The 23,495-nt window shown below is 36.9% G+C and overlaps 1 protein-coding gene across 2 annotated transcripts; it reads left to right on the top strand.

Moving 5' to 3' along the window:
* The first annotated feature begins 497 nt into the window (after positions 1 to 497).
* On the top strand, positions 498 to 23,065 carry LOC132694719 (killer cell lectin-like receptor 2). 2 transcript variants are annotated; one of them, XM_060658381.3, is made up of 8 exons: positions 498 to 2,990; positions 3,423 to 3,459; positions 4,603 to 4,719; positions 6,303 to 6,392; positions 7,556 to 7,762; positions 9,661 to 9,803; positions 11,883 to 11,989; positions 14,888 to 23,065. In XM_060658381.3, the coding sequence occupies exons 3-8, from the start codon at positions 4,605 to 4,607 to the stop codon at positions 15,045 to 15,047; spliced, it is 822 nt and encodes a 273-aa protein (XP_060514364.1). In that variant the 5' UTR covers positions 498 to 2,990; positions 3,423 to 3,459; positions 4,603 to 4,604; the 3' UTR covers positions 15,048 to 23,065. The 2 variants fall into 2 exon arrangements, with proteins under 2 accessions (XP_060514364.1, XP_060514363.1); XM_060658380.3 differs by lacking the exon at positions 3,423 to 3,459 and having other exon boundaries at positions 506 to 2,990.
* The last annotated feature ends 430 nt before the right edge of the window (positions 23,066 to 23,495 follow it).

Here is a 23,495-nt window from a genome sequence, read left to right as displayed (position 1 = left end):
CCACCCAGGCGCCCCTTATAGTCAATTTCTCTTAACTCGAACCCCCTTGCTCATCAAGCACACATGTAGGCATCGTATCTCTTGTCTGTGCTGCAGTTACGATAAGGGACCAGACAGACATGGTAGTCACAGAGTTTACGTAGAGAAGACAGACAGGCATGGAAGTGAAAAAAGGTAATCTGCAGCTGTCTAGGCTCCATCGTGAGAACTCTCCACCCTTTCATCAGCTATAAGGATGTAAATCAAAACAGAATAAAGGCTCAGCATTACTAGTGTCTCCACAGGGACAGGAAAATATAAATAGCTAGATCTGAGGGCACAAAATGGTTTTTCTAGGGCGGTAGTAGGATGCCGCCCACGTTTTTCCAGTACTAATGTGCCTGACCGCCCCTTCCCACCTCTTTTCTTCCGAGTGTCTACACTCCAAACCTCACATGTTAGAACAGAGAAACTAGCTCAGCCTGTCAGGACTTCTGGATTGCAGTCCTGGCTTTTCTACTATTTATAGAACCTTGGGAGAGAGAGGGAAAAAATGACTATTTATTTTGAAGTCTGAGAAATCCTATCTGTAGTGCTAATCTCATTGAAGTCTTCCAAGTCTATCAAGTGAGTGATATTCTCATAGAACATGGGAGGAAACTGGCTTGAAGATCGCAAGTGACTGGTTCACATTTTTGCAGCTAGAAAGGATTTGAACCTTGGACCTCAAATAATAATATTTAACATCTAATGAGTGCCTACTGCATGTTTACCAGGTCTGGTTGGCACTTGATAGACCCGGTCTCACTTAACTCTCATAACAACCTGAGAAGGCAAATATTCTCGCTATCTTACTATGATGAACCCGACGTTTTATAGAAGGGTAGTGACTTGCCCCACATCTCACAGGGAAGCTAGTGCTGGTATTTCAAGCCACATCTGCCTGCTTCCAGAATTCATGCTTTGTAGCATGAGGTTTGTTGCAAATCCAAGCCCTTCTGAATCCATATTCTGTCAGTGCTTTATATTCAGTTCAGATTTTAAACATGGGTCAAGACTTAGCAAGAACGTGGGTGTCGGCAAGTCAATTAACTTCTTAACGTTAGTTTCTTCATTCATAAAATGGGGACAGTAATAAACAGTTCTCAGCATTGGAAGGTTTTGATATGGTTGGATGTACAGTGGGTCCTCCAATAAATGATAGTGTCTCTCTCTACCACTTTTTTTGATCACCATGAATACTTCTCCCACCCCTACTCCCAATGTTCTCTCAGCAGAACTGGTTTTATTTATTTATTTATTTATTTATTTATTTATTTATTTTTGGTGCTAGGATAGAAGGCTAAGATCTTTCTCTGTTTGGAGATGAACAAAGTCGAACCAGGAGTGGGGTAAAGACAAGAAAATGCCCAGCAGCATGTATTCTTGAAGTGTCCAGAAACTACCCATGCAACTTTGCTTTGTCTTATTGAATTAAATTAGTCTCTGGGAGGTATTTCAGCTGAGTGCCTGCACATGATGACAAGTGGTGATTCAGAGATTCAGGACCGCTTTGGGGACAGACAGGGACCAAACACCGGCAACATAACCTAGACATGGTGGTCCTAGCGGTGAGAACAGTCAGTAACTGTGTTTGTAAAGTAGCATGGAAGTGAGGTGGGCAGCATGAGCAAACTGAAGAATGAGAAATCCTTCTAAAGGACAATGCTTTGGTTGTGGCTCGACGTGGTAAGGGAAAAAAAGAATAAGCGAGGAATTTGGTCAGAGTCGGGTGAAATAAGGGTGAGTTGTCTCTGCATAACCAATTTCTGTTTCTCATCCCACCTCACTCCTCTCTGCCACACCCCACGTTAACCATAATCATGTGATGTGAAGGGCAACGTCGGTTGGTTTCATAGAGCTGTATGTCAGAAGACTGACAAGGACTGTATTACATGACAATGAACTTCAGGGAGATTTGGCTGTATTCTGGTAAGGTCTGACTCATAGAAACAGTTGCAGAGATGAATTTCCTTTAGCTTGAAGGTTGAAGATCTTCACGAAGTAAGGTTCACGCACAAAACTCGAGTGGAGGAATACTTCAATAGTATCTCTTCTTAAAAGATCAAATGTGAGCATTTTCTCACACACCTAGTGATGTACAAATGGGAGCAACTTCACTGGAAGGCATTTGGCAATATGTATCAAAGTTCTTTAACGTATCGATCCCATAATTTTATGTTTAAAAATTTTTTCTAAGACAGTATTCAAAAATAAGGCCAAATATTTTTTATGTTAGCAAAAAACATGGAAACCACCCAGATGCCCAACCGTAGGGGATTGCCTGAATAAATTGTGATATAATCTGTCTGGGTAATGACTATATATGGTTTTTAAAATCACATTGTAGATGAATATTTTTTAAATGAGGAAACATTTATTAGGAAATAATCAAAAACATCATGTATGGAACGATTCCAACTTTGATAATAAACCCAGTGTGTGGATAGAAAAACTAGAAGAATATACGCCAAAATTTTTGTAGTGGAATTATGGACATGCAAAAACAATTTCTAAAATACACTTATCTGTAGTACACATAAATGGAAAAAAGAAATAATACATTTTTTTCAAATAGCAACATGGAAGACAAAGTTTCTAACAGGCTATTTAAGAGTTAAAGAATTTAGTTACTTAGAATTTAGAACAAAACTGTGTTCATTTATATGTTCAGTCCTCAAATAATTGATTTTGACTGTTATTTTGCAAAGAGTTCGAAGTGGTTGATTAGTTGAAATGGAGGAAGATATACCTCAACATCAGCCTTTTGATATAATTTCCTTTCACCACTTTGGTCAAGAGGAGGGGCACTAATTTTTTTAGCGTGAGTACCATTCAGAGAAAATTCATTTCTGCCTTCTGTCTTATAGCCCTGGCGCACACAAGGGATCCAGGATTGGAAAGGCCAGCTTCTTCCACCGCATTTCTGGATCAGTGTTCTCCACCTGCATCACTGCCTGGCATAGACACAGGTAACATTTGCTTTTGCTTTCTCATAGCTTTGTTATCTGAGTATCCTACTAGTCCCACTTATAAAGAAAAAATTCTCAGGAAAAAAGATGCTAGGAATATGGCATTTTATTACAAGTGGCTTGGCATGAATATGGGATTGCTAGAAAAGAATTTTCTAATGATCACATCAGAACTGCATGAACTCTAAAGGATATGAAAACTACTGCAGCATTCACGGGAAGCTATTTTCTTTTTCTCAATATGCTGCGTGTTTTGCTTTATGTTGAGTTACATACTATCCATCTTAAAGGACTGAATAAGTGAAAACACTCCTGTTCCTTAGGAAATTAGGGAAAATGTGAAGAAGTTAGAAAATTTTAGAAGTTAATTAAAAAATTGAAAAAGGATATAGTTACATGTGCAATTTGTTTTCCACGTTTTCTGCTCCTTAGATATCATCTCTTCACACTGATTAATATAAGAACCAAGGTAAGTTTTAGACGTTTACTATTTAATAATTTCTTGTTATATTGATATTATTATAGATCAAATCCTTTATGGATATTAACTAATGACTGCCTATTGACAAATTTTATTTTCACAGAGGTTTCTGTGGCAACATCATACACTAGAAAATTATTTCTAAAATTCAAATATACATGGAATCATTTGGGATTAAAAATACAGGAGTCTTGGCTCCAACTAAGAAATTTTTTTAATCGTTATTTTTTAATTAATTTATTTTTGTTTTGAGAGAGAGAGCACGTGCAAGTGGGGGAGTGGGGCAGAGAGAGAGAGAGAGAGAGAGAGAGAGAGAGAATCTTAAGTAGGCTCGATGCTCAAAACAGAGCCCGACATGGGGCTACCTGGGATTATGACCTGAGCCAAAATCAAGAATTGAATGCTCAACCAACTGAGCCACCCAGGCACCCCTAAGAGATGTTTATTCCACACACCTTGCATGGGGCACTGGAATCAGATTGTTGAGCAATCTGTGATGTTAACCCTTAATAATTCTTTTGCAGATGGTTTATGGGATGTATTTTGGGAAACACTCTAGTAGAGTCATGTCATAACTGAAAAGAATGCAAGAACTTTGTAATATTTATATATAGATATGAATGTGTATATTAAGGCTTTTTAAGGCAAGATACTTATATTTTTTCAGTACTTCAGAAACAGAATTTTTGTTTTTTGAATTGATAGTTTTAAAATGGTCTCAGTAATTTACAATGGTGTCTCAAATTTGCCCAACATTTGTATATGTACATTGAACATTTGGAGTTAAATTGGCTGGGTGAATATGACTCAGCCTATTCAGTGTATTGGTAGATTAAAAAAAAACCACCTTTCTGTATTTCTAATCATAATGGCAATAATCACTAGAAGTATAAATGAGTTTAACAGAAATATTGAAAGGTTTTCGCTTTCCTATATATATCAGGCTCAGTCCACATGCTTTGTGCACTTGAAGGAGTTAAACACACCTCCCCTTACACATACAGATACACACACACACCTCTAGGTATGTTTCTTGTATATTTCTATAGACTGACACTGTAATTTTTCTTTGGAAAGAAATCATCCTGTTGTGAGGTTTTAATGCAAAACACGTTTCCCTTCTTCCTGTAGAGATGAGCGATCAGAAAGTGATTTATTCCACCCTGAGATTTCTTCAGTCTCCTTCAGAGTCACAAAATAGAATAAGGCCAGGTAGGACTCAAAGGCCTGGGAAAACTGATGACAAAGGTACGTGTCTTAAGCATCTCTTTCAAACTTTGACGTTTGAAAAAAAGTTCCTGTCTGTCCTTCAGGTTCTCAAATGGTGATAGGAAACGATAATGGCGTAGGTAGCAGAGCAAGTCTTTTTTTTTTTTTTCTTTTTAAGTTTGTGAGAATGGAGAAATTGATGAATTCTTTTAGATTCATAAAGCCAATAAAATGTTTTTATTCAAATTTCTGATCAAGAGGAATTTTTGAGGCCATTAAAAGTGAAGGACAGATTACAGTCTCAAGAAAACACTGCATTTCCTAGAGAAATAAAGGTCTTAGAGACTGCTTGAAAAATGACAATATTTGTTAGAAACAATGTTTTTATTCAGATAGAAGGTGTTTTAGGTGTCTTAAATATTTACCAAACCTTAACGGCAATGAAGAAACAGAAGGAGCATTCATTTTTTTTTTTTTTTCTGTTCTCTTTTCTGTTCTACCTTCAAATATTGTCACGAGCTCTAAAGTGAGAATGACTTTTACTGTTTTAATTTAGTGACAGAGATACAGTTTTCAGATCAAGGACCTCAAAAATAGGAGGCTAAATATAATATTGTCTAGGGAAAAATAGAATTGATGAAAAAGAAAGGAAATTTGATTTCTAGAAATTAAAAAAAATTTTTTTAATGTTTATTTATTTTTGAGAGAGAGAGACAGACAGCATGCGAGCAGAAGAGGGGTAGAGAGAGGGAGACACAGAATCCGAAGCAGGCTCCAGGCCCTGAGCTGTCAGCACAGAGCCCGATGTGGGGCTGGAACTCACAAACTGTGAGATCATGACCTGAGCTGAAGTTGGACGCTCAACCAACTGAGCCACCCAGGCGCCCCTATTTCTAGAAACTCGTTTAAGGATAGATCCCAATCACATTTCCAGCTTCAGAATATCCACTGTTGGCTACCAATTCCTCAAGAATATTGACTGCTTTTTTGTTCCTCTTCATGATTAGTTGTGATCACAGGAAAGAGTATACAATGTCCGTGTGGATTCTTATAAATGTGTATTATGTCTATTGCCTTCTGTGCTTCTTTTTGAAACCTTGGTTAGATTTTTTTAAATTGAAGGATAGTTGACATGCAATGCATCTTAGTTTCAAGTGCACAGCATAGTCATTGGACAGCTCTCTATTTAGTAAGGGAAGTACTTTTAAAATCCTATTGGACTGTTCTTATGTGTAATATTTCTACAGTGGGTGTATATCATCAGAAGTCTGAGACCTTATTTTTATTTTTCATAAAAGGGGAGAGGGGCAGAGAGAGAAAGAGAGAGAATCTCAAGCAGGCTCCTTGCTGAGCCTGACACAGGGCTGGATTCCATGACACTGGGATCATGACCTGAGCCAAAATCAAGAATCAGATGCTCAACCGACTGAGCCACCCAAGCGCCCCAGAAATCTGAGACTTTAAAACTGTAATTATTAGGTTACGAATTTAAATCAATTGGTATGATATATTTTTGTAAAAATTTTAAGGAAGATTGTCTCTTTGTTTCAAATGGTATCCCAGGCTAAGGTTAGTAGGGGCCATGCTCTGCCCCTGATAATTATCTTTCTTTTTATTTAAAGAGTTTTCAGTGCCCTGGCATCTCATTGCGGTGATTCTTGGGATCCTCTGTTTACTACTATTGGTGACAGTTGCAGTGTTGGGGACAAAGAGTGAGTAATTGAAATATATCCTTCAAGCCTGAGTAATAGCAGGGACCGCTAATTGTGCAAATATTAATTGTGCTCCGTTAATTGTTCCCCGACTCCCATCAGGGAATGTCCCAGGTGGCTCCTTCTGGGTGATTTTTTCCATAGACATGTCACAGTGCTATTTTCATGTTACTTACCTATTCCAGTGACTCTGTGGTTCAGTGAGTTGTCTTACTGTGTATAATACATGATAACATTCCTCCAGTTACAGGACTTAGTCATATTCTGATTTCTGAGTTTAGATCACTGTGATTCTTAAACATTCTTCAAGAAATAGCTGTTCAGAAGAAATTATGACTTTCTTGTGATTTTTTTTTAAGTATTTAATGAAGATATAGTTTAGTGGAAAGAGTGATTCTGTACATGGACATTAGATGATCTTGAATACAACTTTTTAAATGTTTTTTTAGTTTATTTATTTATTTTGAGACAGACAGAGACAGCGTGAGTGGGGGAGGGGCAGGGAGAGAGGGAGAGAGTGAATCCCAAGCAGGCTCCGAGCTGCCAATGCAGAGCCCCACATGGGTCTTGAACCCAGGAAACTGAAAGATCATGACCTGAGGCCAAAACAAAGAGTCAGATGCTTAACTAGTTGAGCCACCCAGGTGCCCCTTAAATTCAACTGTTATCTTTTATTTGAATTTCTTGACATTTTTTGAGAAAATTACTAATATGTTACACTCAGATAAATGTACATATTTAAATCTTTCTCTCTTTTCTTCTGTGTATATTCTATCTCCTCTAATAACAATGATGCTATTTCCTTATGTGTCTCAGCACAGTTTTTCATGCTCAGATGTGTTGTTAAAAGTTGATTGACTGATTTTTACTTTGGTACCTATTTATAAATGATGCACTAACTTTTAAAAAGAAACAAAACCGAATTATAAGGTGTTACCATCATAATTTTATTTATTTATTCTACACTCAGGTTACTAACAGTGTGAAATTTGGTGGTTCCATTTCTATGGTTAGTTTATTGAGGTGTTACTTTCTAAATGTCAAATTACTCATTTAAAGTAATGAAATGGGTTGGTTATCAAAGTGAGACTTTCCTTTGTCTTACATTTTAACAGTTAAGCCGTATGAGTACTTTTATATTATACCTATGCTGTTAATTTTAGTTTTTCAGTATATTCAAGAAAACCATCAGCAGAGGGAAAAGATAAGAAATTTGAGCCAAGAGTACCAAATTGTGCAAAATGACAGCTACTTCAAGGAGCAACTTTTGACAAATAAGATTTTGGAATATAACAGTCGTGAAAATGAAAGTCTTCAGCAGAAAATGAAGCAGGATTTTATAGAAAGGACATGCCAGAGAAAAAATATAGGTATGAAGGGAAGGGAAGATTGCATGATTTTCTTTTATTTCTTCCCCTCCCAGAAGGTTTGAGGCTAAATAGACAGGTTTACGATCTATGCTAGTGATCTAGGTTTACCGGGCAACTTTTTATTTCTACTTCTGAGATGTAATATGAGTGTTCGGGTTTGCCTGTATCAAATATGAGACAGACCCCAGGAGCCATTTGGATTAGTAGGGCTCTATATTTCCCCCAAACTCAATGACAAGCCCTGCATTTCTACTGCTCCCAGAAGGTGAAATCGTGTGTCAGGTTCCCTGAAAACTTGGATCATTTTGGACCTGTGGGCAAATTAGGCACTCCGCTTTGTTGCTGACATGAGATATGGAGGCTATAAGTAAAAATGTACTTCGGCTAAAATGGGCACAGTGCCTTTCATTTGGATGCTCTTGGAAAAATGATTGTGTGCGTGTGTTCCCATTCTGCCTTGAGTTGAGATATTTGGCCTGTATGCTCTCTGCAGTGCTCCTGCAAGTTTTGCCTAAGTGTTGATGTTTGTGCAACTCGGTCTGATAATACCATTAAAAACATCCAAGAGATAAGAATATTAAATCTCACATAATAAACTCTGTTATCATGTATAATGGTGGAATGAACTGACCTGGTTAATTAACAACTATTAAATATTTGTTTAGGATTTGGAGTTTACAAAGATTTTGCATATTTAATATCATTTCAATATGGTAGGTTGTAGGAATTTATCTTCTCTGTTATTAAAGAATCAATGCTATTTCAAAAATTTGATACATTATAAAATGTATGAGGAAAAGAAAAAAATCCCGAAGAATGTTTCTTTTATTTAGAAGACATTCCAGAATCTTTTTATTTTTAAAAAAATTTTTTATTATTATTATTTTCTAATGTTTATTTATTTTTGAGACAGAGGGAGACAGAGCGCGAGTGGGGGAGGGGCAGAGACAGAGGGAGACACAGAATCCGAAACAGGCTCTGGGCTCCGAGCTGTCAGCACAGAGCCAGATGCGGGGCTCGAACCCACGAACTGTGAGATCATGACCTGAGCCGAAGTTGGACGCTTAACTGACTGAGCCACCCAGGCGCCCCCAGAATCTTTTTAAAAACTTACTTTTATTGTTTTAAAAACAGCTTTCTTGAGGTATTATTAACATGCAAAAGTTGCACATATTTACTGTATATCATTTGACAAGTTTGGACATATGCATATATCTGTAAAATCATCCATAATCAGGGTAATAGACATATCCATTACCTCCAAAAGTTTTCTCATGTCTCTCTTTTTGGGAGTGGGTAAGAACACACAAGATTCACCCTTTTAACAAGTTTTTCAGTGCACACTTCAGTATTGTTAACCAAAGGCATTTTGTTGTACCACAGATCTTTAGAACTTAATCATCTTGCACAACTGAAACTGTATACCCATTGAACAAAAAACTCCTTACTTCCCCCTCCTGTAGCCATTGGCAACCACCTTCCAGTTTCTGTTTCTCTGAATTTGACTATTTTTTGTATCTCATATAAGTGGAATCATGGAGTATTTATACTTCTGTGATTGGCTTATTTCATTGAGCATAATATCCTCAAGGTTAATCCATGCTGTTGCCTATGCAGGATTTCCTTTTTCTAAAGGCTGAAGAGTATTCTATTGATTGTATATATCACATTTTCTTTATCCATTCATCCATTGAGGGACACTCGTTGTTTTCATATCTTGGCTGTCGTGAATTGTGCTGCAAGGAACATGAGAGCTATCTCTTTGCATTCCAGAATCTTGATGAACGTAATATTGTCATTATTGATGATACTAAGATTTTACTTAGTTATGGAGGGCTGATAAATATATGGCTCTGCTTAATGGAATAGCAGGTAATGTTTCACCTTATATGTTGCAGGCAAACTCTATGAAAGCCACTGGTCCTGTTGTGGAATAAAGTGTTACTATTTTATTCCTGAATATAAAAACTGGAAGGGATGTAAACAGACATGCCAAAGCTATAATTCATTTCTTCTGAAGATAAATGATCAAGATGAACTGGTAACATGGACTGTTACATTTACTTTTATTTTCTTGCACCAGGTCTCTTACCCAGGGACCCAAGATAATGAGGATGTGGCAATCCGGACAGAGGGACCTTCAGTTATCCTCTGGGTTGTATCTGTTGAGTGAGCACAAGTTGTGTAGTTAAGAAGGTTAAGCGTTCTGGAAAACCCTGCCTACTGATGGGCATATATGATGCTGCCACTTACTAAGCATTCTTATATTATCTATTCATGATGACCATTAATATTTCCAAAATGGAAAACCCCCTTGAAGATTCACTTTGGGGTTTTGCATTCATTTCCTTTTCTAAGGCATCTGCAGGAGAACAGCTCACTGAAAAGCATGGCTCTCCTTCAATGGAGCTCTTAACCCTTTGGTATTTGCAGCCTGGAAGCAGTGGTTATTTATCCTTCTAAGGTGGCAACTAAGTACCTGGAGGCAATCTAATCCAGTAGGTACTATTAGGAATCCAGGAGCCAGACTGCCTGGTATCAGGCAAAATCCAGTTCTGCCACTTTCTAGCTAAGTGAGCTTGGGTGAATTACTTAGCGTCTGGGTCTCAGTTTTTCCAGCTGCAAAATGGAGATAATAATGAGTAACGTAAAAGTGATAACAGTTTTACAAATTAGCCTAATGGTGATTTTCATTGCATCTGTACATAACATTCATTTGATCAATATTCTAATATATTGTATCGATGTATATTTTTTAAAATGAATTGTAAAAAGAGAAAATAAAGTGACAATATCAAAATTATCTTTTAAATTTATTACCAATAAAAACTATCCACATACACAGAATGTTTTTTACTGAGAAATGTTTTCAAAGATCAGTCTGAAACGTCTACTTATCACTTAGGAAAACAACACAACATTTATATGCAAATCTAATAGATGTTTTAAATCACAACATAAAAAAAATTTATGATATGAAGTCATAAAATTATTTTTGTTTGTTGCAGTAAAACCCACTTAAATTTAAACCTATATTTTAAAATACACTCACACATTTGATCAGACATTATATGTCACTTTGATATATTACATTTTTTGACATAGCAAATATTTCCAAATACTGCCCCTTTTCCCTTCACCCTTTCTAACTACTACACTATAGCAAGCCTTTCTCAGCTCTGATGCACAACTTCTTATATATACTTCTTATTTTAATAAATTTGTTTTGAAAATTCCTTTCTTCATCTAAGAATATGTAATGATCACTGTCAGTATCCTTAAATATTTTTCTGGAGCATGATTTTGAGTAGTTTCATAGTGTCATAAATTATTTAACAAGTCTATTATTAGATACTTAAATTTACATTTTTTTCGTGTTTTAAATAATCCATGAGACTGGCAGCCATTTTTGTTTTTTATTCTATTAAAAAAAATTTTTTAAAAGAGTGCTCCATTTTTTTTTTTTTTATTTTTAAGTTTACTTATTTATTTGAGAGACACAGACACAGCGTGAGTGGGGAAGGAGCAGAGAGGGACAGAGAGAATCCCAAGCAGGCTCGGAGACTGATGCGGGGCTTGAACTCATGAAACCACAAGATCATGACTTGAGCTGAAACCGACAGTCAGATGCTTAACTGACTGAGCCACCCAGGCACCCCAGGAGTTCTCCATTTAATTTTAATTTTAATTTTAATTTTATTTGATTTTGTTTGAGAGAGAGAGAGAGAGCACGAGCAGGGGAGGAGCAGAGAGAGAGGGAGAGAGAATCTTAAGCAGGCTCCATGCCCAGCATGGAGCCCAACTTGGGACTCAATCTTATGACAGTGAGATCATGACCTGAACTGAAAACAAGAGTTGGATGCTTAAACGACTGAACCACCCAGGAACCCCTTGGCAGCCATTTTTAATACTAAGTAAATAATCTATGATAGAAAATTACTTCAGAAGATAAAAGCACAGGGATGGGCGGGAAGAGAGGGTTTTCTAGGAAGTAGAGATGAAGTATGGTATGGAACATAGCAGAGTACCAGCCACAGAAATAGCTGGGACCTTTATCTGGTTTTTTCATTTATCTAACCGATGGGAGCTAGTCACATGATATGTTTTGTTTCCTTTACAGACCTTCATTCAAACCCAAACTTATAGGAATTACTACTGGATTGGATTATCATATAAAGGAGGAGAAAGAAAATGGAAATGGATTGACAGTGACCCACTTTTGGGGATGTAAGTCTCTGGAATGAATGCATTCCAACTCCAACATTGGTGTTGGAATCAGGATGTATCTGTATCTAAAAAGAATCTTGTCTTGTTTCCCACAGTTTTCCCACAGGGGTCATTGGTAAGAACAAGTAGAGTGATTAAGAAAATGTTTTAGGAAGTATAATTAAAAAGGAAGGGAAATGTCATGCAGATTATTAACAAAATTATGATCCTAGGCACATGCTCAGACGTATGTGTTATGAGGCACACAAAATAAACCAAAATTATAAAGTACATCATTCTGACTGAATTATAGTGATCCCTCCCACAATGACAGATGGGTATTTTGAGGATACCCCAAATTCATCTGACACACCGTTGTAGATGGTCCCTGAGTTATAATGGTTTGACTTATAATTTTTCTTTTTTTTTTAATTTTGTTTTTTTTATAACGTTTATTTATTTTTGAGACAGAGAGAGACAGAGCATGAATGGGGGAGGGGCAGAGAGAGAGGGAGACACAGAATCGGAAGCAGGCTCCAGGCTCTGAGCCATCAGCCAGAGCCCCACACGGGGCTCGAACTCACAGACCGTGAGATCGTGACCTGAGCTGAAGTCGGACGCTTAACTGACTGAGCCACCCAGGGGCCCCAAACTTATAATTTTTCTACTTTACAATAATGTGAAAGCAATATGCAGTAGAATTTGTACTTTGAATATTTCATATGATCTTTTTCTGGGCTGGTGATGTGCAGTATGATCTCTTGTGATGCTGGGAGCTGCGGCTCTCAGTCAGCCACGTGATCCCAGTCAGCCACGTGATCACAAGATCACCAACCCGGACACTTACAACCATCCTGTACCCATCCAACCATTCTGGTTTTCACTTTCACTATCGGATTCAACAAATCACTGGAGATACTCAACACTTGAGTATAAAATAGGCTTTGTGTTAGATGGTTTTGCCTAACTAAAGGCTAACATCAGTGTTCTGATCATATTTAAGGCATGCTAGGCTAACCTAGTAGGTTAGGTGTATTAAACGCATTTTTGACTTAGGATATTTTCGATACGTGTGAAATATTATCACATCATTTGATCTGTATATTGTTAGTTATATTATTTATAGACATAAATATACATGAGTATACACACAAACATGCATACATATACCTTCACTATGGTTTTATTTTGAATTTGTTTCTTTATGCAAGTAAGTGAGTAACTAAGTGATCTCTATACCCAATATAGGGCTCAACCTCATGGCCCTGGTCGCATGCTTTTCCAACTGAGTTAGCTAGGCACCCTTAAAGTTTTATTTTGAAGTGCAGTGTTTTGTAAACGCTTGGGTTTATATTTAGTTATAATCTTCTTTTAAATTGCTCAATGACTTTTAAAAAATCTTAACTGTTACACTTTTGATTTCTAGGGATTCTGTTTTAAGTTTTCAAATCTTGCTAGTTACTCATATTTTCAAACTGTCTTTTGAAAGATATCAAACATACTAGTTTATATTTGGTATCCGATAATTCTAATATTTGAAGTCTGTGGGTCGACTCTATTGTTTCTGCTTGCTTTTGTTCATGGTGTCATTTCCTTTGTAGTGTTTAGTGATTTTTGTTTTTCTTTTTGAGCTGCTGTGGAAATTATTTGGGGACTGAGATGAAGGTTGCTTTTTCAAGGAATAATTAGCTGTTTTTGGATACCTTGGGGTATGGTGTATCTGGGCCACTTTTAATTCTAAATTTAGGTCCTACAAGTAGTGTGATTTTGGGCTGCAAACTTACAAGAGATGTCATGAAGGAGATTACTTCGATATAGTCATAGTGAGTACACTTCTAAGCAAAGACCTCAGAAGCATAGAACAGAAAGGCTCATGGGCCAAATTAAGATGCCTAAATTGTACAGTTAATCAAATCAATTTAAAACAAATAGCACTATGCAAGGGGAAAGAAATGGGATAGCTTTTCACAGTGCGCTGGAATGGGATCAATTGTCAAACTCAGGATAGGGTGCCAGTGGGTAAAAGGATCACTCGAATCCTGGTTTAAGTAATCTTCATATGGCCTGATTCTTCTCCATACCGCTTTCCTGATAATGGTGTGGTTTCTAGGACATCACTTGAGTTTTGACTAAGAGGGCCCACCAAACAGAAGCCTCTATGGCCAGCATACACATTTTCTCTCTTGGGGAGAGGCAGGAACACATAAGCCCGGCCACAACTGCAGCTTTTCAGTGAACCTGCTGAGCAGGTATGGATTTTATTTGAGTTTTTTAGGCAGAGGGCCAGTATGCGTGTCACCAGTGGGAGGTGAGTTTAAGACCTCATGGATGTTAAGTATCTCTGTTCATAGTGTATATTTTGAGTGAGACATTTAGTGCTGCTTTGTTCTTTCTTCCTTTCCTATGCTCTATACTGTATATATACCTGACATGTCTCCAAGGTTACTGATTTACTTATCCATATATATTTAATACATCTTATGCTTTCTGCCCATGCCTCACAAGATAGTTTCATTTATCTCCCTTCCTTCCTTCCTTCCTTCCTTCCTCCCTTCCTTCTTTCTTTCTTTCTTTCTTTCTTTTCTTTCTGTAAGAGATTTGGATATTCAAATACATAGCAAATACAAATTATATGAGGGATGGAAAGCAGGCTTACTGTATCGTGACTCCATAGCAATATTGCAAGGTAATTTTGCCTTCTAACAAAAATTCCCAGTGTAAAATAAAATGAGAGATTATTATGGGATCAAAAGTTGATATTCTGTTTAATAGGCTAAGACCAAAAGAAAATCTTTTACTGATGAAGTTATAATATTTCCATTTTCTAGATATTTAGGCAATGGACTTAAAAAATTATAATTTATGTTATTGTCAGCTTCAGAATTAAACAGCTGAGCGTGTATGCTTTCTTTTCTACAGGCACTATGCATTCATGAATATTTCTGGGAGAGGACAATGTGCATTTTTATCTTCAACAAGAATAACAAATGCTGAGTGCTCTCAGAAGTACAATTGTATCTGTGAGAAGACAATTGGTGATATTTTCTTTCCCTGCTTCAATAATTATAAGAAAAGATGAGATAGAATTTTGTAATTTTTTTTGTTTGTTGCTGTGATAATTTGTGATTATTTACAAACTAATGTTTTTGATAGCAGGACTTAGTTTACTGTGGAAACGGAGATGAGTTAGAGAAGGAAGAAAATGTTCTTTTTGGACTATGATTTAAGAAATTAGATACCTGATCTTTTCTTGAGGAAGAGGGCAAGATTTTGTCTTTGGAGAGCAATTTCCCCTCTCTTTAATGGCCCTGAGAAATTCTCTCTTTCTATTTCCCTGAAGCAATTAGACATCTCTGATAGTCTAGTCTTTTCCTTATTAATAGGCTGGGTCTTTCCTTATTAATAGGATGAATCATTTAAATAGCCTCGGCTTTGAGGGATGGCACGATTAAGAACTAAAAAATAGTTATCTAGCCTCCCCTCTCCCATCTAGATAATCACCTCTCATTAAAATGTTTTTCTTTTGCTATAATTTTATACTTCCTGAATAGTTGAAACAACAGTATAGAAACTCTCATGGGGCACCTGGGTGGCTGAGTTGGTTAAGCATCCGACCTTGGCTCAGGTCATGATCTCGTGGTTTTTGAGTTTGAGCCTGGCATCAGGCTCTGTGCTGACAGCTCAGAGCCTGGAGCCTGCTTCAGATTCTGTATCTCCCCCCCCTCTCTCTGCCCCTCTCCTGCTCACACTCTGTCTTTCTCTTTCTCAAAAATAAGTAAACATTAAAAAAATGAAAAAAAGCCCTTTCATATAGTCTTTGCACATTTACCATTTGTTAATATTTTGTCCTATCTGTACTTTATAGTCCTTCTCTCTCTCCCCTCCCCCCATCCTGCTCACCTGTTTGATAATAAATCGGGGTCATTATGTCCCTTTCCTAAATGTTTTATTAGAACTAGTACTTTGTCTTGTATAACCATAGTAAAATTATCAAAACCAAGAAATTTAGCATTGACAGAGTACTGTGTTTTCATCTATAACCCATATTCAAATTTGTCAACTATCCTGATTATATCATTTATAGGCATTTTTCCTGCACGTTTCAGGGTCATATGATACATTTAGTTGTGATGTATCTTTTTGTTTTGTTTTGTTTTGTTTTACATTTTATTTTAGAGAGAGAGAGAGAGAGAGCGTGAGAGGGGGAGAGCCAGAGGGAGAGAGCAGACTTCATGCTCAGTGCTGAGCCCAACGCAAGACGATCTCACGACCCTGGAATCATGACCTGAGCCAAAATCAAGAGTCAGTTGCTTAACTGACTGAACCCCCCTCTCAGGTGCCCCAGTTGTGATGTTTCTTTAATCTGGGAGAATTCCTCAGGGTTGTTTTCCTTGACCTTGACATTTTAAAATACAACTTTATTGAGTTATTCTTTCATGCAATAAAACGCATCCATTTTAAGTCATGAGGTCAGTGGGTTTTTAACAAATGTATACATCTCTTAAACACCATCGGGTCAAAACATAGAACATTTCTATCACCTACAAAAGTTCCTTTCTTCCCTCTCACTACCCACTGGTTCCCAGACAACCAGTTACACATTCTGTCACTAAAGGATTAGTTTTGACTGTGAGAGAATTTCATAATCATGTACTCTTTCATGTATCAGTAGTTCATTCTTTTTTTTTTCTGAATAGTATTCCATTGTACCAATGTACCAGAGTTTATTCACCCACCTATGGATATTTGATGTAGTTCCTACTTTTGTCTATTACGAATAAACCTGTCATGAATACTTTTGTATAAGTTTCTGTGTGGACATGTGTTTTCATTTTTTTTTAAGTTTTTTTTATTCATTTTGAGAGAGAGAGAGAGAGAGAGAACATCTGCATGTACTAGTGGGAGAGAGGCAGAGAGAAGAGAGAGAGAATCCTAAGCTGTGCTTACAGCACAGAGCCTGAGGCAGGGCTCCATCTCATGAACCATGAGATTATGACCTGATCTGAAATGAACAGTCTGACGTTCAATCTACTGAGCCACCCAGGTGCCCCCTGCCCCCCTTTTAAGTTCATTTATTTATTTTGAGATTTTTTTTTAAATTTTTAAGTGTTTGTTTATTTTTGAGACACAGAGACAGAGTGTGAGCAGGGAGAGAGAGGGAGACACAGATTCTGAAGCAGGCTCCAGGCTCTGAGCTGTCAGCACAGAGCCCGACGTGGGGCTCGAACCCACAAACCATGAGATCATGACCTGAGCTGAAGTCAGATGCTCAACCGACTGAGCCACCAAGGCACCCCAATTTTGAGATCATTTTTTAAAATTATTAAATACCTAGGAGTTTGATAGTTGAGTCCTATGGTAAGCGCATGTTTAATTTCATAAGAAACTTCTAGTTTGTTTTCCAGTGTGGTTGCAACATTTTACTTTCCCAGTAGCAACATATGAGAGTCCCAGTTGCTCCAGATCATTGCCAGTACTTGATAGTATAAGTCTTTTAAAATTTAGCCATTATGGTAGATGTGTAATGGTATCTCACTGTATTTTTTAATTTGTATTTCCCTGAAGACTAATAACATTGAGTATCTTCTCATGTGTTTTTTGGCCATTTGTATATCTTCTTTTGTGAAGTGTCTGTTTAGTTTTTAGCCCATTGAAGTGTCCGTTAAGTCTTGTTTTAAGTTGGAGTTATGAGTGTTCTTTATGTAATTTGTATACAGATTATTTGTTAGATATATGTATTGCAATACTTTCTCTCAGTCTGTCTTCTCTTTTCATTTTCTTTTTTTTAAAATGTTTATTTATTTTTGAGAGAGAGACAGAATGCGAGTGGGGGAGGGGGAGAGAGAGAGAGAGAGAGAGAGAGAGAGAGAGAGAAGGGGACACAATCTAAAGCAGGCTCCAGGCTCTGAGCTGTCAGCACAGAGCCTGATGTGGGGCGAACCCACAAACCGTGAGATCATGACCTGAGCCGAAGTGGGATGCTCAACCGACTGAGCCACCCAGGGGCCTCTCTTTTCATTTTCTTAATGGTGTCTTCCCAAAAGCAAAAGTCTTACATTTTCGATGAAGCCTAATATGTTTTTTTTTTTTCTTTTTTGGTGCTTTTTATGCCTTATCTAAGAAATCTTTGCCTACGTTAAAGTCACAGAGATTTTTCTCCAATGTTTTCTGCTAGAAGCTTTATAGTTTTGATTTATATGTTTAGTCTGTACTCATTTCAAGTTAATTTTTGGGTGTGAGAAAGGGTTGAGGCTTATTATTATTGTTGTTGTTTTTATTTTAATTCTCATTAGTTTACATATAGTGTTGCATTAGCTTCAGGTATACAATATAGTAATGCAACACTTCTGTACAACACTCTGTGCTCCTCACAAGATGTGAACTCCTTAATCCCCATCACTTATTTAACCCATTCCCGCACCTTCCTTGCCCCTGCTAATCAGTTTCTTCTCTATCATTAAGAGGCTCTTTCTTGATTTATCTCTCCCTCCCTTATATTTTCTCTTTGCATTTTTGTTTTGTTTCTTAAATTCCACATATGAGTGAAATCATATGGTTTTGGTCTTTCTCTGACTGTTATTATTTTGCTTAGCATGATGCACTCTAGCTCCATCCGAACCATTGCAAATAGCAAGATTTCATTCTTTTTTTATGGCTGTGAAAGTAGTATTCCATTATCTATCTATCTATCTACCTACCTACCTATCTACCTACCTGTTATCTATCTATCTATCTATCTATCTATCATCTATCATCATCTATCTATCATCTATCATCATCATCATCTCAACTCTTATCTTTCCATTCATCAGTCAATGGACACTTGAGCTGCTTCCATAATTTAGCTATTGTAAATAATGTTGCTATAAACATAGAGGTGTGTGTACGTCTTTGGATTAGTGTTCTTGTACTCTTTGGGTAAATACCCAGTAGTGCAATTGCTGGGTCGTAGGGTAGTTCCTTTTTGAGGAACTTCCATGCTGTATTCCAGAGTGGCTGCACCAACTTGCATTCCCACCAACAGCGCAAACGGGTTCCCTTTTCTCCACATCCTTGCCGACACCTGTTGTTTCTCGTGTGTTGTAGATGTTAGCCATTCTGACAGGTGTGAGGTAATATCTCATTGTAGTTTTCATTTGTATTTTCCTGATGATCAGTCATGTTGAGGATCTTTTCATGAGTCTGTTGGCCATTTGTATGTCTTCTGTGGGAAAATGTCTATTCATGCTTTCTGTCCAATTTTAAACTGGATTATTCATTTTGGGGGTGTTGAGTTATAGAAGTTCTTTAAGTATTTTGGATACAAACCTTTACCAGATATGCCGTTTGCAAATATTATCTCCCATTCTGTAGTTTGCCCTTAGTTTTGTTGATTGCTTCCTTCTCTGTGTAGAAACTTTTTATTTTGATGAGGTCCCAGTAGTTCATTTTTGCTTTCGTTTCCCTTCCATCAGGAGACTTTTCTAGAGAAAATGTGATATGGCTGATGTCAGAGAAGTTACTGCCTGTGTTCTCTGGGATTTTTATGGTTTCATGTCTCACATTTAGGTTTTTCATCCATTTTGAATTTATTTTTGTGTATGGTGTAAGAAAGTGATCCGGTTTCATTCTTTTGTATGCTGCTGTCCAGTTTTCCCAACATCATTTGTTGAAGAGACTGTCTTTTGCCACTGGATATTCTTTCCTGTTTTGTTGAAGATTAATAGACCATATAATTGTGGGTTTATTTCCAGATTTTCTATTCTGTTGTATTGCTCTATGTGTTTGTTTTTGTGCCACTACCATACCGTCTTGATGATTACAGCTTTGTAATACAGGTTAAAGTCCGGGATTGTGATGGCCTCCAGTTTTGCTTTTCTTCTTCAAGATTACTTTGGCTATTCGAGATCTTTTGTGGTTCCATACAAATTTTAGGACTGACTGTTCTAGTTCTGTGGTAAATGCTAGTGTTATTTTGATAGGGATTACATTAAATGTGTAGACTGTTTTGAGTAGTATAGGTAGTTTACCAATATTTGTTCTTATAATCCATGAGAATGGAATGTTTTTTCCATTTCTTTGTGTTGTCTTGAATTTCTTTCATCAATGTTTTATAGTTTTCATCTATAGGTCTTTCGTCTCTTTGGTTAGGTTGATTCCTAGGTATCTTGTTATTTTGGGTGCAATTATAAATGGGATTGTTTTTTTAGTTTCTCTTTCTTCTGTTTCATTATTGGTGTATAGAAGAACAATAGATTTCTGTACATTGATTTGGAACATGGACCTGTATCGAATTCATTGATCAGTCCTAGCAGTTTTTTGGTGGAGTCTTTTGGGTTTTCTATACATAGTGTCATGTCACCTGGATATAATGAGTTTTACTTCTTCCTTGCCAATTTGGAAGCCTTTTATTTCTCCTCATTGTCTGATTGCTGTGGCTAGGACTTCCAGTACTATGTTGAATAAAAGTGGTGATTGTGGACATCCTTGTCTTGTTCCTGAGCTTAGGGGAAAAGATCTCAGTTTTTTCCCATTAAAGATGATGATAGGTGCTGGTTTTTCATAAATGGCCTTTCTTATGTTGAGGTATGTTCCTTCTAAACCTATGTTGAGGTTTTCATCATGAATAGGTGTTGTATTTTGTCAAATGCTTTTTCTGCATCTATTGAAATGATATGATTCTTACTTTGTCTTATTGATGTGATGTATCACACTGATTGATTTGTGAATATTGAACCATCCTTGCATCCCAGGAATACTTGATCATGGTGAATGATTTTTTTAAATGTTTATTTATTTTTGAGAGAGAAACAGAGTGCGAGCAGGGGAGGGGCTGAGAGAGAGGGAGACACAGAATCTGAAGTAGACTCCGGGCTTTGAGCTGTCACCAACCACAAGATCATGACCTGAGCCAAAGTTGGACACTTAACCAACTGAGCCACCCAAGTGCCCCAGTGAATGATTTTTTTAAAGACTTAAATGCATGTCTTTTTTTCCAGGTGTACAATATAGTGATTCACACTTCCATACATCACTCAGTGCTCATTACAGCAAGTGCCCTCCTTAATCCCTATCACCTATTTGACCCATTCCCCACCCACCTCTGTTCTAGTAACCATCAGTTTTGTTCTCTATAATTAAGAGTCTGTTTCGGGCGCCTGGGTGGCTCAGTCGGTTAGGCGACAGATTTTACTCAAGTCATGATCTCACAGTTCATGAGTTTGAGCCCTGTGTCAGGCTCTGTGCCAACGGCTCAGAGCTTGGAGTCTGCTTTGGATTCTGTGTCTGCCTCTCTCTCTGCCCCTCCCCTGCTCATGTTCTGTCTCTCAAATAAATAAACATTAAAAAAAAAAGAAAATAAACTTCCTTAAAAAAAAAAAAAAGAGTCTGTTTCTTGGTTTGCCTCTCTCTCTTTTTTCCCTTTGCTCAAATGTTGTTTTGTTTCTTAAATTCCACATATGATTTTACCATATGTGAAATACAGTATTTGTCTTTCTCGGACTGATATATTTCACTTAGCATAATACTCTGTAGCTCCACCCATATCATTTCAAATGGTAAGATTTCATTCTTTTTATGGCTGAGTAATATTCCACTTGTCCAATATGGACACTTGGACTGTTTCCATAATTTGACTATTGTATACACTGTTGCTATAAGCTTCAGGATGCATGTATCCCTTTCAATAAATATTATTGAGACTATATCAAAATAAAAAGTTTCTACACAGCGAAGGAAACAATCAACAAAACTAAAAGACAATCTATGGAATGGGAGCGATATTTGCAAATGACATATCTGATAAAGGTTTGTATCCAAAATACTTAAAGAACTTCTATAACTCAACACCCCCAAAATGAATAATCCAGTTTAAAATTGGACAGAAAGCATGAATAGACATTTTCCCACAGAAGATATACAAATGGCCAACAGGCTCATGAAAAGATCCTCAACATGACTGATCATTAGGAAAATACAAATGAAAACTACAATGAGATATTACCTCACACCTGTCTAAGTGGCTAACATCAACAACACACAAGAAATAGCAGGTGTTGGCGAGGGTGTGGAGAAAAGGGAACCCATTTGCACTGTTGGTGGGAATGCAAGTTGGTGCAGCCACTCTGGAATACAGCATGGAAGTTCCTCAAAAAGGTTAAAAACAGAACTACCCTATGATCCAACAATTACACCAGTAGGTATTTACCCAAAGAATACAACAGTGCTAATTCAAAGTTAAAGGATTTTGTAACATGTACTGTTGAATTCGATATGCTAGTGTTTTGTTGAGAATTTTTGCATGTTTCTTCAATAGGGATATTGACCTGTAGTTCCCTTTTTTAGTGGTGGCTTTGTCTGGTTTTGGTATCAGGATGATGCTGGTCTCATGGGATAAATTTGGAAGTTTTCCTTCCTTTTCTATTTTTGGGATAATTTAAGAAGAATAAATATTAATTTTGCCTTAAATGTTTGGTAGAGTTTGCCTGTGAAGCCACCTGGTCTTGGACTTCTGTTTGTTGGGAGTGTTTTGATTACTGACTCAATTTCTTTGCTGGTTCTTGCTCCGTTCAAGTTTTCTATTTCTTCCTGTTTAAGTTTTGGTGGTTTTATACATTTCTAGGTATTTTTCCATTTCTTCTAGGTTGTCCATTTGTGGACATAGAGTTTTTCGTAATATTCTCTTCTAATTGTTTGTATTTCTGTGGTGTTGGGTGTTATTTCTCCTCTCTTATTTGTAATTTTATGTATTTGAGCCCTTTCTCTTTTTTTCCTCACAAATACGGTTAGAGGTTTTTTAATTTATTGATTTTGTTTTTCAAACAACCTACACCTGGTCTCATTGATCTCTTCTATTGTTTTTTTTCAATGTCTGTAGTATTCATTTCTGTTCTAATCTTTATTATTTCCTTCCTTCTTCTGGTTTGAAGTTTTGTTTGTTGTTCTTCCTCTAGCTCCTTTAGACGCAAGGTAGGTTGTTTATTGGAGATTTTTCTTGTTTCTTGACGTAGATTGAATTGCATTATTTGTTAAAAAGACTGTTTAATCCTCAGTTGAATTACGTTAGTGTCTTTGTAGAAAATTGATTGGTCATATATGTGTGGGCCTGTTTCTGGATTCTTTATTCTGTCTCCATGATCTGCATGTCTATTCCTGCAGTAATACCACATTGTCTCAATTACTGTAGTTTTACAGTAAGCCTGGGGATCAGATGTGCTAACCCTCCAAAAAACATTTTTTTTTTTTGAAACTATGTTTGCTATTCTGGGATCTTGTGTTTTCTCAAAATTTCTTCAAAATTGCCTAATGATATTTTGACTGGGCCTGCATTGAATCTGTAAAATAATTTGGGAGAATTGGCATCTTAACAATTTGAGTGTTATAATTCACGAACATAATTTATCTCTCCACTTAGGTCTTCTTTACTTTCTCCCAGCAATGTGATACATTTCAGGATATACGTCTTATACATATTTTGCTAAATTTATATTTTTTGATGCTATTATGAATTACATTTAACATGTTTTTCTAATTATTTCTTGTTATTTTG

Source organism: Panthera onca, chromosome B4 (assembly GCF_046562875.1).
Source record: "Panthera onca isolate mPanOnc1 chromosome B4, mPanOnc1 haplotype 2, whole genome shotgun sequence".
NCBI classification, from domain to species: Eukaryota; Metazoa; Chordata; class Mammalia; order Carnivora; family Felidae; genus Panthera; species Panthera onca.
Note: the sequence above shows the minus strand (reverse complement) of the source record. Positions and strands in the feature narration are given on the sequence as shown.